The sequence below is a fragment of the Sturnus vulgaris genome, chromosome 6, assembly GCF_052056855.1.
Source record: "Sturnus vulgaris isolate bStuVul1 chromosome 6, bStuVul1.hap1, whole genome shotgun sequence".
In the NCBI taxonomy this organism is placed as follows: domain Eukaryota; kingdom Metazoa; phylum Chordata; class Aves; order Passeriformes; family Sturnidae; genus Sturnus; species Sturnus vulgaris.
This window is the reverse complement of record NC_142248.1, coordinates 15811866-15827697: the sequence shown is the minus strand read 5'-3', so window position 1 is coordinate 15827697 and position 15832 is coordinate 15811866. Positions and strand designations below refer to the sequence as shown.

The window sequence follows — 15832 nt, the reverse complement described above, 5'->3', positions numbered from 1 at the left end:
TTGGTTGGGTGTGTATCATCAGAGAGAATTCTGTTGGAGTGTGCTGGATGTTGAGTCGTTCAAATGGAGAGCAATATAATAAAATCTGTAAAAAAAGGTGAAATATGTGAAAGACGATGAGTGACTGCACAGAATTTGCAGTGATCTGAGTTCTGGCAATTCTAACATGTTCTTTGCTGCATTATATTTTAGCATACAAAGCCCATTGTAGTTAATGTATACTCAGGCTAGCTGGTTCTTTGCTCCTCTGATCGCAGTTACTTCTTGAAACATTGGGATTAAGAATGGTACTGTAAAATATCCTAAAAAAACAACCTACAGAGAGAGGTTTTTCCACAACAAAGTGAAAAAATATGCCATGTGCAAGCCCTTTGTCACAATCTGTGTGTCATCCTAAAGCTGAAATCTCCTGTGTATAATTGTCTGGTTTCTGTTCTTTCAGATGTCTGTAATCAAATCAAGGAATTGCACAATCACAAGCAAGCTTCCAGACAGGCCACAATTCATGGTTACACTTAAATGTAATTCAGAGAAACACTTGAAATATAAAGTTTTCCTCAAGCTGGACATATCCATTATTGCATTGATTTTCAATCTGCCTTGATTTTGCTGGTTTTTCTTAGCAATCATCACAGTGTTTTTGTTTTGATCTGTTACTTGTGTATGCGATTTTGTCCAGTCTCTTACACTTTAGACTTAAGTGACTGTAGGAGATTTGCAGTAGTGATGTGGCTGTGTTAGCTGCATCCTCCCAGTGTGTGTGATGCCTTTAAACTTCTGTGAAATTCACAGCCAAACTTTATATATAAAATGAAATGTCCTTTTTATGTCCTTCACCAGTTTAATCTGGTACTATAATCTGCTGTGGTGGATCTCTTTCAGAAGTTACAAGATTGACTGAAATCTAATGTTCTGAAATGAAGAAAGTATAGACTTCCTTAAAAACTTCATTTCAAATCTGAGACATTGGTAAAATTGTATATTAATGTTCTCTGATTCTCTTTCAGCTTCAAATTTGTTATTTTTTATGTTTGCAGACAGGATTTTTAAGATGAAGATGTCAATGTAGGATTGTAAGTGGGTTAAGAGAGATGTGAGCTGGAGTTATCAGCGAGATATTGTTTATTTAAACAATAATATTTTTTAATATGTCTTCGTTCAAAAATGTGGAATTATGGTAGATGACATTTTAGTTTTTAAGAGTGGTACCATTTGAGCTGCAACTTGGCAGCTTCAGAGTGTGTTAAACTCTTAGCACAAAACTTTGCAGAACTATTTGTGTAGTAGTGGTAATTAACAGTGTAAGCAAATCAGATGAGTTTACCGAGTCAATTATTTTGTTGGTTTTTTTTCTGTTCCAAGAAAGTTCTTAATAGTTGTTCCAGTGTGACCAATAAAGAAATCTGGTGGAATTCCATGTTGCTGGAGTGCTGGCAGCAGAGGTTCTGTATTCTCCTTCTGCTAGAGGATAGAAAGACAACAATTTTTGTGGTACTCCCCAAAAAAGGCAGGCAGGCAGGAATGGATCTCAAAGAAGTACATAAAGGTTTCTTTCTTAAGGACCTCATTGCAGTAGCCATAGGGCTGGTCAGGTGCCACGTTAACGTGCCATCAGAGCCATTGCTTGTCACAGTTTGGTGAAACAATCCTTTGTCATGATGCCAAAGCTCATTTCTTGTAGCTATCCCTAGTAACACCAGTTGAACAAAAGTAATGAAAAATAAAAGTTTGTGTTTGTACTTGCACTAGCAAAAAAAAATGTTTCAGTTCTCTCCAACTTTTATTTAGCTCACTTAATGAATGGCAGCAATGGAAGTTTCAGAGGAAATGGGAGAGAGCAGCTGCTACAGTCTTTGTCCATGATGAATTTGGATGCTGTAGTATCTGAGCCCTGTCTCTACCTTGGAAATCATAGCTGATGTTACCTGGAGCAGTGATGGACTTCAGGCTTTTCCTATGTAGACTTCATCCTCTATGTAAAGCCTTCAAACAGTTCATTTACAAGAGAGATATGGAAAGGCAGGACTTGCATGGAAAATCTTAATGAAGTTTGTGTTACTTTCTTCTTCCCTTTTTCACTTGACTAAACAGTATTTATAAGATATACTTCTGTGTAGAAATGCTGACAATTGGAAAGAAAAATTCCCGTAATAGGGAGTTAATTCAAATACACATTTGATAGGTGTCTACTGGTTTACAAAAAATAGTTTCTTATGTGACTTCCATTTTTGTAGGATCCAGAAAATGAATAGTATTGCTGTGTAGAGCCAGCAGGAGGTCATTAGTGCACTTATATTTTTAGGTCTGAATTGTCACTATCAATGAAACTGCTTCATGAAATCAAAGCAGCCATGTCTGTATGTCTCTGGGGAAAATGAAATACTAACCACCATTTATAGTACATGCTATTCATGCATCTTCAGTATGTGAACTGTTCTTTACCAGGATTTTTGTAGGATTTTAAAAAGTAATTTCAGTGAGTTCCAAAACAAAACCCTCTATTTTTTCTGTGTCAATGCCAGCTATTGCCCATCACCCACATTTTATTACCAGTCATTAACCACAGAGATTTTTCAAACGTGGAGGCCATAGAGTTTGTGTGATTTGTGATGTCTGTAAATGCACATTTAATTAAAAAATCTCGATTTGTAGAATTGCATTTGGATGCATTTCAGACTTTGTAGCAGCATAGTGAAATGCTCAGCACCAAGCATATCAGGCTTCAGATATTTAAACTCGGCCATTTGCCATAGACAATCAACAAGAAATCATAGAATATGATGATTGATTGCTATTAATATAAAAAATACCATCCTGATGATGGCAATTCTGCTTGGCTGACTTGTTAATGGGATGGACACCTTGTTTCTAGTATTTATGTTAATCACGTAAGGATTTTTCATTGGATGAAGAAAGGGTTTTTTTTGCTTTTGATTTGAGACTTCCTGCATTTTACCTCTAAATTGGTAGAAGGAATATTGTGTTTTGGAACAAGTCATGAGACTATAAACATACTGAATTTTCTGTTACTGATTTTGAGAATATCTTTCTTTTCCTGATTTCAGGTTGGGTGGGACTATATCTGCATACAAGATAGTGCCAGACGAAATAGAAGAAATCAAGGTACAGTATTACTGCTTTGCAACACTGAATTTCTTGGTTTGGAAAATTACAGAAGTGTTACATTAAAAAGCCATGTTATTTCTTGCTTTGAAGTGTATCATAGGGGAGAGAGGAAAGTGTCTGAAGTGAAATTATAAGATCTATATTTATGCATCTAAAATAGAATTTTAGTTATTTTTACAAATACAATTTGCCTTTAGCTTAAGCTGACTTCAGCAGGATTTGTTTAATGCCAGATTACTTATTGATACCTATTTCTGGTTTGCTACCTGAAGAGAGATGGAGGCCTATGATGAACACTGAGTTATATTTTCATAACAAAAAATATATATAGTGTCCTTCTGCTTTTGAGATCAAAAGCACATCCATATTTTTCAATATTGTCTTAAGAAGAGGATACTATGAAGTAAAAAATCGTTATAAGCTCAAAAAATCGTTATAAGCTCTTAAATCTTGAGTAGTGATAACAATAAATGCTGAAGTTTACCTTCAAAGCAATGTGCATTGTAACAAAACTCACTGTAGCCAAGTCCATCCCTGAAACGTACATCAGCAATTGGTGTCAGTTTTGTTTTTCAGTGCAGTGAAAGATGGGTACTGGGGGGGATTTTGGCCTGGATGTGATGGCACAGTTTGTGTAGCTGATTCTTTATTTGATTGTTAGTAGGTCAGTCTGACATGCAGCTTGCTCACTGTGATTGCTTAACCTGCTGTGCTGTTTCACATACTCATTTTCAGCTGTGCAAGGAGAATTAAGAATAGTTCTTAAATCTTGTGAAGGGAAATGACTGTATAATATCTGATGTAGACATGACTTTGCAGTGTGCAAATGGTGAGAATTTATTCCTCTTCAATTAGTATCAAACCCACTGCAAGCAAGTCACTGAAGAGTGACTGCCTGTATCTGCATCAGTCAAAGTTAGCACACCATCATGATCAAAATTTATTTTTGTCATCTAAGATTCATGGACTCCTCTGTCCTGAATTTTATCCTGATTTATTACTGAATAGATCCAGTATTCAGACTTTGGTCCCAGAACAAAAGAAAGAAAGAAGGTTTTCAAAATGTATTAGTGATATTTTCATGATGCTCAGAGAAGTGCTCCAAAACTATTTTTAAAAAATTACAAAAACTCTAAACCACAATCTTTTTCCTTTAATATAAGAAAACCAATACTACAGATATTTTGTTAATGTTGAAGATGAAGAAAGCTGATATTTCTAGCTTCATTGTACTAAACTGAGTTCAATGAACAAAGAAAAACGGAATGTTGAGAGATAAATAATTTTACTTTTAGAAACTTACTGCAAGATTGGTAGTCACAGGAATCTGTCACCTTCTTAGGAGAACTGTTCAGAATGTTCAGCTTTTTCTTATTTAGCTGGTGTTTAAGTGCTTGAGATCCTAGGAAGCATCAAAGGCTGGGTTACTCATTATTCTCAGTTGTGCCAGGATGTAAGTGTGGAAGAAAGATTTCATTGTTCAAAGTCAGAGCTATTTAAAGTGTTGGGAAAAATCCCTTCCCTTACTTGTTTCTGGTAACTGCCCTGTCTTGTTCAGGTAATGTGGTTTTTAGGTTGTATTGGAAGTCTGGCCACATCTCACACCTTAAATGATTGAATTTCTCAAGCTGCAATACATGTTATTTATATTAAACAAGGCACTACTGGAAGATGCCAAGACAGACAATACATATTGGATATCAAAAAGTATTATTTCGTACACATGTATTCTGAATAGCAGCTGGTAAACAGCGAGACAGAGTGCCCTTGCAAAAAATATAGGAGGTGGTTTTAACATCTGAAAGGCTCTCCTAGCTGATTGGAGTAGAAAAAAGAGAGAGGAGAAAATAGAAGGCAAATCAGCTTACTGGAGTATTGCTTCTAGAGAGAACACCTTAATTCAGTTATTTTTGCCTTACAACTATCTCTCCCCTATTTAAACATGAAATATTAAGGAAGTTAATTTGATGAAATACTCAAAAATAATAGCTTCACTTTTAAAATCTGATTTAACTTGATGGATTGTTGAATTATATTTATGCGTGTTGTAAGCTGCTTTCTTAAATGGCAAAGGAGATACTTTATCAGAGATTGCAATAATTACTATGACAAATAAATAAGTCTCATAATGGCATTTGCATGTATTCTAGAAAAGGTGGTAGATTAACCTCTTTTGCAGCTCAAAATAACTTATGAGGAAAACCAATGTATTAATTTTGTTAATTCCTGTAGTTACACCTTAGGCAGAACACCATTGTAGGCATATGAACGAGGAGTACTTAGGGCAGAAGTGATAACATGTACCCTAACTAGTGTCATGCACCAAACCAAGGTTAGGAAGGATTGTGTGGAACTGATCACCACTACAATTCCACAGCGTCTGTATCAGTCTGAAATGAAATGTCATGAAACCTACCTTCCCTAGATTTTTGTTATAGGTGTTTAGGTTCCCAAAGTGAGAACACTCAACAGGTAGCATTACCTAGGTTTCCCCTCTGAAAGCTCTTCTAGAAGGTAGATATATCTTATATCACATGATCTTCTACTTCAATAAAAGAAGCTTTCAGAAAATGCATAAATGGATGTACTACCATCTGCATTCCTGTCATTCCTCTACACCAATTAAAGCAATGTCACTTCATTTTCAGTACCTGCTGGTTTAAAATACTTCCAGAACTGATAAAGACAGTAAATATGGAAACTGCAGCACTTTCTGAGGAAGTGTCATTGTTTCAACTTTCTCTATACTTTTATTTTCCTCAGAATATTCATCCTGTAAGCAAGAAGCTTTTCAAACTACCAAAAAAGCATTTTCACATTTTAGCCTTGTTCCTCACCCACTGTAATGGTATGTGTCTAAAGGAGAGGTCTTCCAAGCCAAATGATTTTGTGTACATAGGGCCTGGCAAACCTATCAGGCAACACTGGTTTTGATGAACAACATGGAGATTGTCTCAAGAATAAAGAGAAATTTATGACTGTTACAGGTTAGACAAAGTTTACTTGATGTGCCTTATGTCAACAGTATCATCTTAAGGTTTATAGTACCATGAGAGATTTTTTTTTTTTTATTTCTGCATTCTGCCATTACAAAGAATACATACAATGTGGTGAAGGGTGGCTGTTATAGAAGAAGACTCAGTGAATGAGAAAACCACACATTAACAGATTTCTAAAAAAAATACTTGGTTTCTTAGGATTTGCTAGTCAGTAGCAGAAAGGAATTTAATTGTTTTGTGCTGGGGTTTTTATGTGCTGTTGTATATACTTTTCATGTAGACATATGCATGCATCTCATCTCAAGACCAGGAACTGATTTTGTAGCCGGTCCTTAATTCATGAAAGTAATATGCACAAGAAAGACATGGTTAGAACATTTCATTCCTGTAATATTTGTGGCATGAGACAGATATTCCAGTGTAAAGTTAAGTAGTTGTCTCCTGTGGCAGTTAGTTTTAAGAAATCTTGTTAGAAATATTTTATTAGTGCTGGTTGTAAATTGTAAATTTAGATGTAAAGCAGTTCTGGAGCAACATGGGAGGGTTTTTTAAATTCCATTAACCACCCTTTCACAGACACACACTTTATGCTCCTCAAGGAACACTTGTAATTCTTCTATAGATATTATTTGAATGAAAGCATATATGAATAAAGTATTAGAGGTTGCATTTAAGACTATATTTTACCCTGAATAATGGTAGGAAAGCTCTTTTTTTCTTTAGGAGTATGTGTTAATATATGAAAATTTTTATTCACAGCTGAAACACATTCTTCTCAGATTGTCTTCAGTTTTTGAGAAAGTAGACTCCAGTGATAATGATCCAAGAGTAGAAAATGATAAAAACTGTGAGGGAGACTGAAGTAGCCAGAAAGAAAATGGTGAGCTCTGTGTCTTCTTAAGAGGTCAGTTGCCCTAGATGACTTAGGAATTCAAAAGATTTTAACTTTTCCACTCAGCCATTTTTAGGAACACCTTAGGAACAAAGGAAGTTGATTTCAGTGTCAGTGACATGTATTTCAGAGCAAAGCTGTACTCCCTGCCATCAAAAGTATGCAGCTTAGATATCATTCCAATTAAAATCAGTCTATTCCAATACTTTCTTGGAAATCATTTAGTTTGCTGACTTTGTGGTGTCATATACCTACATAATGCTTTATCTCAGAATGTTTTGTTGGGTTTTTTTTGCTGGTAAGAGTAGCTGATGAAACTCACGAAAGCTTTGTGTGCAGCCAAGAGATGCTGACCTTGATCATTCAAAGCATTTTCATATTTATCAACATGTGGCAAAAATAAGTAGCAATTTGTCAGCAAGTGCCAGTTTGTAGTCCCATATTAAAAAAGAAAAGCCACGAAAGAAATGTAGTCATAACTACTGTGGTGGAGAGTCCACAAGAACAGGATTGTGGCTGAAAATATTTAGACGTCACAAAACTGGCTTTGTGTCTCCGTACCGGAGAGTGGGGCAGTATTTGAATATCTCTTGCATCTTCTGCAGAATCAACCTTGCTTTACATGAACAAGGAGGTGTGCTGTCATCCCAGATTTGCATAGGAGTTTATGGTTCACTTCATGGTTTACTTCATCACTGTATGGGTATGCACTGCCAAGTGTATCAGCACTGGCCAAGGATCTTCACAAAAAGTTTCCCCAAAGATTATGACGGGAGTCATCAGAATTTTATGGTAATACTGATATTATTGCTCCCTTATCTGTTTCAGCCCAGCACAAATGAAAAGGTTTGCCCACTCATGTGTTTTGAAGAGGCTCAAGTTGTTTGAAGTGTGTACTCCCACTAATGCTAAAGTGCCAAGAAAATTTGCTATTTACCTTTCAGGAATGACAATTCTGGCTCTCAGTTTTTCTGCCCATGTTTTCCTTCTTCTGCATCTCAAGTTACAATTACTAACTCACAGCACAAGAGCTCTTACTAAGCATGACATAAAACGGTATTGTCCAATGAATGTCTAGTGAGTATTAACAAGTAGCATCTCCATAGACTCTAAAGCTTACAGATACAAGTTTTAAAAGATTTAAAGGGATATGTGACAGTCTGTCACATGCCATTCCATTAGATTGTAGTTATGTGTGTTGGTTAAAACTGAGGACTTGTCTTTTAACTCTCTTAACATGCACTCAGAGTCTGACCATCCAGCAGACAGTTTCTTTTCCTGCAACCAGATAAAGTAAGTTTCTAAAACCTTTTGCAAATGTCCTAACCAGTAACAAAAATTTGACAACTGAGATGTCAACTTAGTGTATGAAGTCCCCAAAGAACTTGCAGATTTGGTTTTCCTACTTACTTGGGTTTTCCTCAATCCAATTAGGGCAATTGAGAAGTGGGATGTGTTAAGCTAAAACAACTTTATGTCTCATCATATTTCCCTGTAATCAAAGTTCACCTGATGTGCACACAATTTCTTCCTGAGTTAATTTCTTAGTCCTGAATTAGCAGAGTCAGTCACTGACTCGTGTTCTTTTTCAAGCTACATGTATCATTGTTTAGATGACAGAAAACTTTTTACTTGCTGTATTAATCCTTAATAATTGATCTTTTGTTACAGATGTTGTTGTTTCCATGCTAGAGAGAACTAAACTTTTGTGTGTGGGATTATGTGACAAAATTGTCAAAAACTTGATATAAAACAAAAAATTACTTTTTTGTCCACATTTTATGAGTTTGTGCTCCAAGCTAGAGATTTGAAACCCCTGCAGTATTGATAATGTACTCTTGGCCATGCATTTGTGCTTTGGTCTTGTAGTTCCTGCCAACAGCTGATTATTTGATTATTATTTAATCTTATATTGTATTATATTATATTGCTCCTAGGCGATTGTGATTTCATTATCTGTTGTATTATGTCATTTTTTCTTCTCATGAGTCCTTTACTGATCTAAGTTTTGTTTCTTCTAAAACTGATTTTGCCCTTTTTTCTCTAAAGTGCAGTCTGTATTACATTGGGTTCTGACTCTAGGCTTTTGGTGCCAAGCATGGCTGTGCAAGCCTGGATAGTGCAGGCACATTCTCACACCAGTGAAATATGAATGTTTCATAAGAATACCTTTTCTATTGTGAGATTTTTTTTTTTCCCCATCTATGAAGCCATTAGTAGTTGTGAATATCAGTTTTGACTTTTGGATTGTTTCTGCTCTGATACGTTTGGGACTGTTTTTGCTTGGAGGACAAGACTATTCTCCGTGCTCTAACTTTTGCTATCTCAAATTTCTGTATAGAAACTCCCTAGGGAGTACTCACTGAAGGGGCTTTTCATCTGTTTCTCTCATCTTCCATAGATGATGGATGCTCACTGCAATCACACACTCTCAACCAAAAAAAAAAGCACCTTTACAAAAAGAATGTAAAATGAAAGATGGCTGAAGTGTCTATCAAACTCTGATCTAGGACTGCTGAATGTATCAAAAACATTCCTCTGCTTTCCTGGCAAGGGCATCAACTGCCCAGACACTCTGCATGAAAGAGTACACTCAGTAACTTTCCTCATAGGGGAAAATAGGAATTGTCACTTTTTGTTTTCGTGCTGTCTTCCATCTCATGTTTCATAGGCTTTGTGGCTTCAGAGTCTTCATGTCTAGAAATGACAGATGAGACCACCTCATCAAGTTACCTTCCAGGTAACTTCCAGGCTGTATTGAATAGAGAAAATGCTGAAGCATTGTTATAAATTCCTGTTCCCTGATGTGAGTAGGATTTAAGCGAACACATATTATATTCTTTTGTGCAATTTAGTCTTACAAACGTTTAGCCTGTGGTTTGCAGATCATGGGATATTGCCACATGGGGATGGGAAGGGCAGGAAGATCGTCCATCCATGGAAATTGAAATACAATGCTAACAAGACAAAATCATTTTAGTAATTTTGTTATTTACTTTCTAAAGCAAACAAAATAGTTCTGTAGTTCTCCTGCAAAGAGAGAACAAAAATAGCTGAAAGTTAATTTACAAGATAAACCAGTCTATTGTTCATCCTTTACCAGCATTTCTGGTTGCTCAGCATTTAAGCTGTTGCCCTTAAGAGGGGACATTAATGTGTATCAGATTTTTCATTACCACAGACCTTCTATTCAGTCTTTCTTAATGAAATATATTAGAAACAGGATTTGAAATCTTGTTTTCCAGCATAAAAAATACCTCTGCCTCTCTCTGTGGCTGTAGTAACCAATTTTGTCTAAATTCCTCCTGGCTTTTTTTCATTTTCCATTTTTGCTAAATACATGTCTTTGTACCAGCCATCACCTGAAACCTGGTTGGTTCCTGGGGCATCTTCTGACCAGCTCTAACACAGCCTCTTGTACTTTTCATCTGACCCCTTATACTGGCAATGTTTTCAGTGCCTTCTGTTCTCACTGGAAAAGTAATTTCTTAAATGGGATGTCACTTAGCATGAATGAGAGGAGAAAACATGCTCAGCTTCATTAAGCAGCAAATAGCTTTTGGCAAGTGTATAAGTAAATCAAGTTTATATAAAAGCTCTAATTATTTTCCACGTGACCTGTTACATTAAGTTTTGGATGGTTTTATTTACCCTGTAAGAATGTATTCTGACCATTCTTATTTGAGATCTGTGAAGGAAACTTAATGTTATCCTGTCAAAACTGATAATGTCATAATTAATTAAGGGCTTGACTGAGTTTGAGGGAGATCAATATTATGTTCATTTCTTCTGGTAAATTTATTTCTGAAATATATTCTTTCTTTTTATGATTGTCACAATAGGTGAACACTGGGCCTGTATATATAAGAAAAAAGGCCATCAGGGTTTTTTGATTTCCTTTTTTTAAAAAAAAAACCCAAACTTTCAGGATCTATATGCTGCTTCTTTGTATAAAGGGAAAAAGAGATCGGGGGTGTTGTTTGGGTTTTTTTGGTGATTTTTGTTTTGTTTTGTGGGTTTGTTTGTTTGTTCATTTTGTTGTTGTTGTTTCAAATAACCCTCGGTTGTACAGCTATTTACAGGTTGTGTCTTAGTGAATTATGAAAATTATTATTTGTAGAGAAACGAAATATTACTGCAAATAAGGATATTAAAATACTGAGTAGTTGGGTGACAAACCATCTGATGAAATTCAGCAGAGATTAATGTTAAATGATGTGTATAAGAGATGTGAAAAAAATCCCCAATTCCAATTTGCATATAAAATAGAAGTCTCTAATTAGACTATGATCCAAGACTGAGGGCTGAGCAGTGTGCTGGGGTGGTTACTATTAGCTCAGGGTTCAGGAGCAACTGAAGGGGAGGACATGGGAGCCGTGGGAGTGGACTGAGGAGAAAGGAACCGAGACCAGGACACTGAACCTTTTCTCTTGTGCATGAGCCTCTGGTGCCACACCATGTACAATGGCATGTGAAGGGCTCTTCCCCTAATCACAAAAGTGGCACAGTAGCACTGAAAAAGATTTAAAGTCAGATTTTCAAAATAATCTGATTTATAGAAGCACTTTTGTGTGAGAAACAGATAAAGAGACCGGGATAAACATTCTTCCTTATTTATACTGCATTTTTAAAATTAACTCTCATTCTTAATTTATGCAAAATTTAATACTGCCCGAAAGCAGGTGCCAAAGTTTTGATTATCTGTTTTCTCTTGGTTGATAATGCACTGATTGTAAGGAAAAAAAGAAAGAATACACACAGCAGTCATCTCTCTATCAGAAGCTACTTTAATACACCATTTCTTTCTGAAAAAGATTTTTAACTGGTAGACTGCAGGTAATTCTGCTAGAATAGTGTAGTTTATTTTGCTTTTATAGTATGTTTTTAGATTATTTTTAAGGTTGTGTTTTAATACTTGATTGGAAACCATAGTAGGAAGACACCAAAAACTACACAAGCCCCCCTGTGATATGCAACTTGTAAACTGTATGAATAGAGTGATGCTTAGTACTTCACTGTGTGATTGCACCTCATTCAACTTCTCTGATCATTAATTCGGTTTTTTGTGGTGCCCTGTTCCTAATAGTGACCCTGTCATATATAAGGTTCACTGTCTAAAACAGAATATGAAATATTAAATGTTTTTAACAGAAAACCAACCAAAACCTTCCTTCAACGAGTCATCATAAGGGAATGGTATAAAAGTATTGACATGTTGAACTGTAGCTAGAGACATTTTATTTGCTCAAATGCTTTCTTTTATCAGTTGCACAAGATTGGTCTAGATGAGATTTTGTGCTGATGAGCTGTATCTGAGCACTGATGTAAAATGAAAAATTTTAAGTGGATTCTATGTTTTATTGAATATGTTGGGTGAGTGGCTCTTCTCATCTCTGATAGTGCACAGAGCTGGAATGTTGGCTTAACTGATGTCCTAAAGGCTTCCAGAAATGGATGTCTTCCAGCAAAATAAGATCAGAGCCAAGTGTACAGACAAATTTAAAAATGCCTGCCTTAGCCCTAGCCACCCTGTCCTTGGTGCCAAGAACTCAACATCTATCTTGAGTCATATCTGAGTTACCAAGTCACACAAACCAATAAAATGCATCTATCTATAAAGTAAAGCCTGTGGTGCTGGAGATCCAGCATACATCATGTGTTCTTTGATATGTTTTATTTCAAACTACTTCTAGTATTATTCTGTGTGCCTGTTAACAGCTGGAGTGGATTACACAAGCTGCTGAAGTCCATCTTCCAAATAAGTTTTATCTGAAAGGATTCCAGTTCACATGATCAAAGGCTACTCTGCAATATGAACTAAAGTCTGTTAAGCAGAGAGGTATTAAAAGTGCTGTTGTGTACTAACAGGCTGTGGTAGTTTCATTCCAAGCCTCCAGCCAGCTCATGTATTCCCATAACACAGCTTGTCAGGTTGCAAATGTGAAATTCACAATACAGTACCATTGTTACTAGTGGAACTCTATTGTCTGAGCTAAGTACTTAGAGAGTGCCCAGCCCTTCTGGCAGACTATTCAAAGAAAAAAGCAAACAGTGGTCTAGACCAGTGGTCTCCAAATGGTTTGATCATCTATCTCAACAGTAAAGGATTTTGGAACATTATCCTCCAATAATGTATATTCTAATATTTTCTCCTTGCATTACTACTCCTTGTGGATCCTAGAATCATTCGGTTGGGAAAGACCTCAAAAATCATCCAGTGCAAACATCAACCCCAGCACTGCCAAGTCCTCTGCTAAACCATGTCCCCAAGTGCCCCAAGCATTTAAATACCTCCACAGATGGTGATTCCACTGCTTCTCTGGACAGTCTGCTCCAGTGCTTGATAACTTATCTAAACCTTTCCTGGTGCAACTTGATGCCTTTTTCTCTTGTCCTGTCATTGTTACCTGTGAGGAGAGACCTGTCCCCACCTTCCTACAATCCCCTTTCAGGCAATTGTAGACAGCAGTAAGATTCCACCTGAGACTTCTCCAAGCTAAACAACCCCAGTTCCCTCAGACATTGGTCTACTCCATATTGAAAATACTGAATTGCAAGGAAGTTTTAAGGAAGGAAGTTCAGCAGATACGTTATCAGGCTGAAAGAAATTCTTCCCCTGAAGTTTGCTTCTGTATCATGATTAAAAAAATCTTTCCCAAGAGCTTCCTCTGTTTTTAGTTGTTTTTTTTCCAAGATAAAAAGCCTTATTGTGTCCATTAACATTGATAACCACTATGTTTTATCTGCTGTTTAGTTTGTAAGGTCATTAGTTTGTGGAACTATTTCTTTTCATGGTTTTTACCTAAGGGAGCTAATAAGTGATGCCACCAGGTAAGAAGAGGACAGACACAAGAGCAGAGTGCGTCTTGGGCAGAGGCATCAGATTCCTAAGGAAGTGGGATTGATATGGACAAATTATCTCAGAGAACTATGGTTCTAACAAAAGTCAATTAGTTTTGCCATGGTCTGTGTAGAAAACACTGAATAAGTATTTGACTGGACAAAAGTAGTATTATATATTTGGGTGCAAGATTATGTGCTTTACCAAACAGAATGTTTTGATATTGCAAGATAAATAAAGTAATTTGTTGTGTCTGAAGTCACAATATTTGTTCTTCTGGGTTATCTTTGAGCTCACTACAGAAGTGTTTCTTAGCATGCAAATTTAGGCCTTAGCATGCCTATTTAGGCAAAGAAAACAATTCCTTTCAAATTAAAGACTCATGTAAGATTTAAGTTCGATGTTTTTGTTTTCATTTCCCCTGTAGTTTTGATATGTTCATTTTCTGGATTCCTCCATGGTAAAATAGGTAGAATTTTGATGTTAGTTACTGTAATACTGATTCTATACTTTTCAATTATAGTAGGATTTCAGAAATTCTGTGACTCAGCTGTCCTAAAGGAAAGGTATAAGGGAGGGAATTCCATTGAGTCCTCCAAGTTCAGTAAAGGTGGAATGGAGTTTCACTTTTTAAAATACATTCTTATTAAAAAGACACAAAAATTTCTAGAACTGTTCTGGCAGAAAGGACTGTGTTCAATTTCAGCTGCCTCATCATTATGACAACATTAGGTGGGATCCTAAGACTGCAAAGGTAACACATATACTCCCTTTCCACATTTCTACATAGAATGTCATTTTTATTTTCTCTAATTATTTATTACCTGCTTTGTTACTGTTATGCTCTATCAAAATACCCTTGATTTTAAAATTACAAATGCAGTAACTTTTTCTCTGAGTACTGAGTAGCTTCAGTATCATGACGACATAAACCTCTTTTTTAACAAATAGGCTGATCCCCTATGGAAATTTGTGCTTCTCAGTTCTGACATTTTAAAGGGTTCTTCTGTGTTCTTGATAGTTGAACATAATTTAACATGAGTGAGAATATGTAAGATATATCACTCTGGAAAATGAAATTATGTATCTGAGGATGCCTTAGGAAGATAAGATCAAGATGTTATAAAATTGTTGTCCTTCTTTAACAAAGCAGAAAACAACCCTTCTTTATGTATTTGGAATGTGTTCTGTATTTTAATAAGTATTTCTAGGGAATAATGCTATATAAAACAGGCAATGTGTAAAAATAAAGCTGACTGCCATTTGGGACACTGAAGCTAACACTTGAGTTTTACAGAGTATCTAGAGGCTTTAGATGACAGCAGACAATTATCATCAGGCTGTTTTGAAGGAAAGATGACCAAGTTTAAAATCAGAGAGCTATAAAGAACTGCTTTACATACAAAAGCTCCAAATGCTTCTAAATAATGTTCCAAACTGTGAATGCTTCTGTGGGGGGAAATCCAAAGGTACTGTTATGTTTTGAAAATTAAAAAAACCCAAATAAATTGTGAAGTAGTATGCTCTCAGTATAAGTAAAGCTTTTGTAAACATGATACACACTATAGAGTTGACTTCTGAGACACCCAGCAAAAGAGCTAAGGAATCGAATCTCACAGATAATGGAAAATTCTGAGTTTTCTGGGGATTAAATATTTGCTACAGACCTGATTATTAAAAGTTCTTAGTACAAACATTTTGACTAATTAGCCAATAGCTGATATACAGGCATGAAGCTTTCTTCACAATGACACAGTTCCCTAAATTTGCCATTTTGCTTCTGCTAAAACAACTGAACCACACCTCATGTATTTGGGTGTCAGGCATTTTTACAATGTGTCATTATATTTAATGTTTTATATGAAACAGCATAAAGATTTTAATATGCGTGCACACATTCAGAATATTTTGAATTTCAGTATTTTGTTGCACAATTTTAGTATCTTAAACTCTTTAAAAATCAATCCTATATTT

The 15832-nt window shown here is 35.9% G+C and overlaps 1 protein-coding gene across 45 annotated transcripts in view; it reads left to right on the top strand.

Annotated features, from left to right (window-relative positions):
* GPHN (gephyrin) overlaps nucleotides 1–15832 on the top strand; it is a 272981-nt gene that overhangs the window by 108342 nt on the left and 148807 nt on the right. For all 45 annotated transcript variants that reach the window (XM_014869451.2, XM_088167164.1, XM_088167166.1 and 42 more), the window contains exon 3: nucleotides 3066–3123. In XM_014869451.2, the coding sequence (XP_014724937.1) occupies nucleotides 3066–3123 (58 nt within the window). The remainder of the gene's footprint in view (nucleotides 1–3065; nucleotides 3124–15832) is intronic.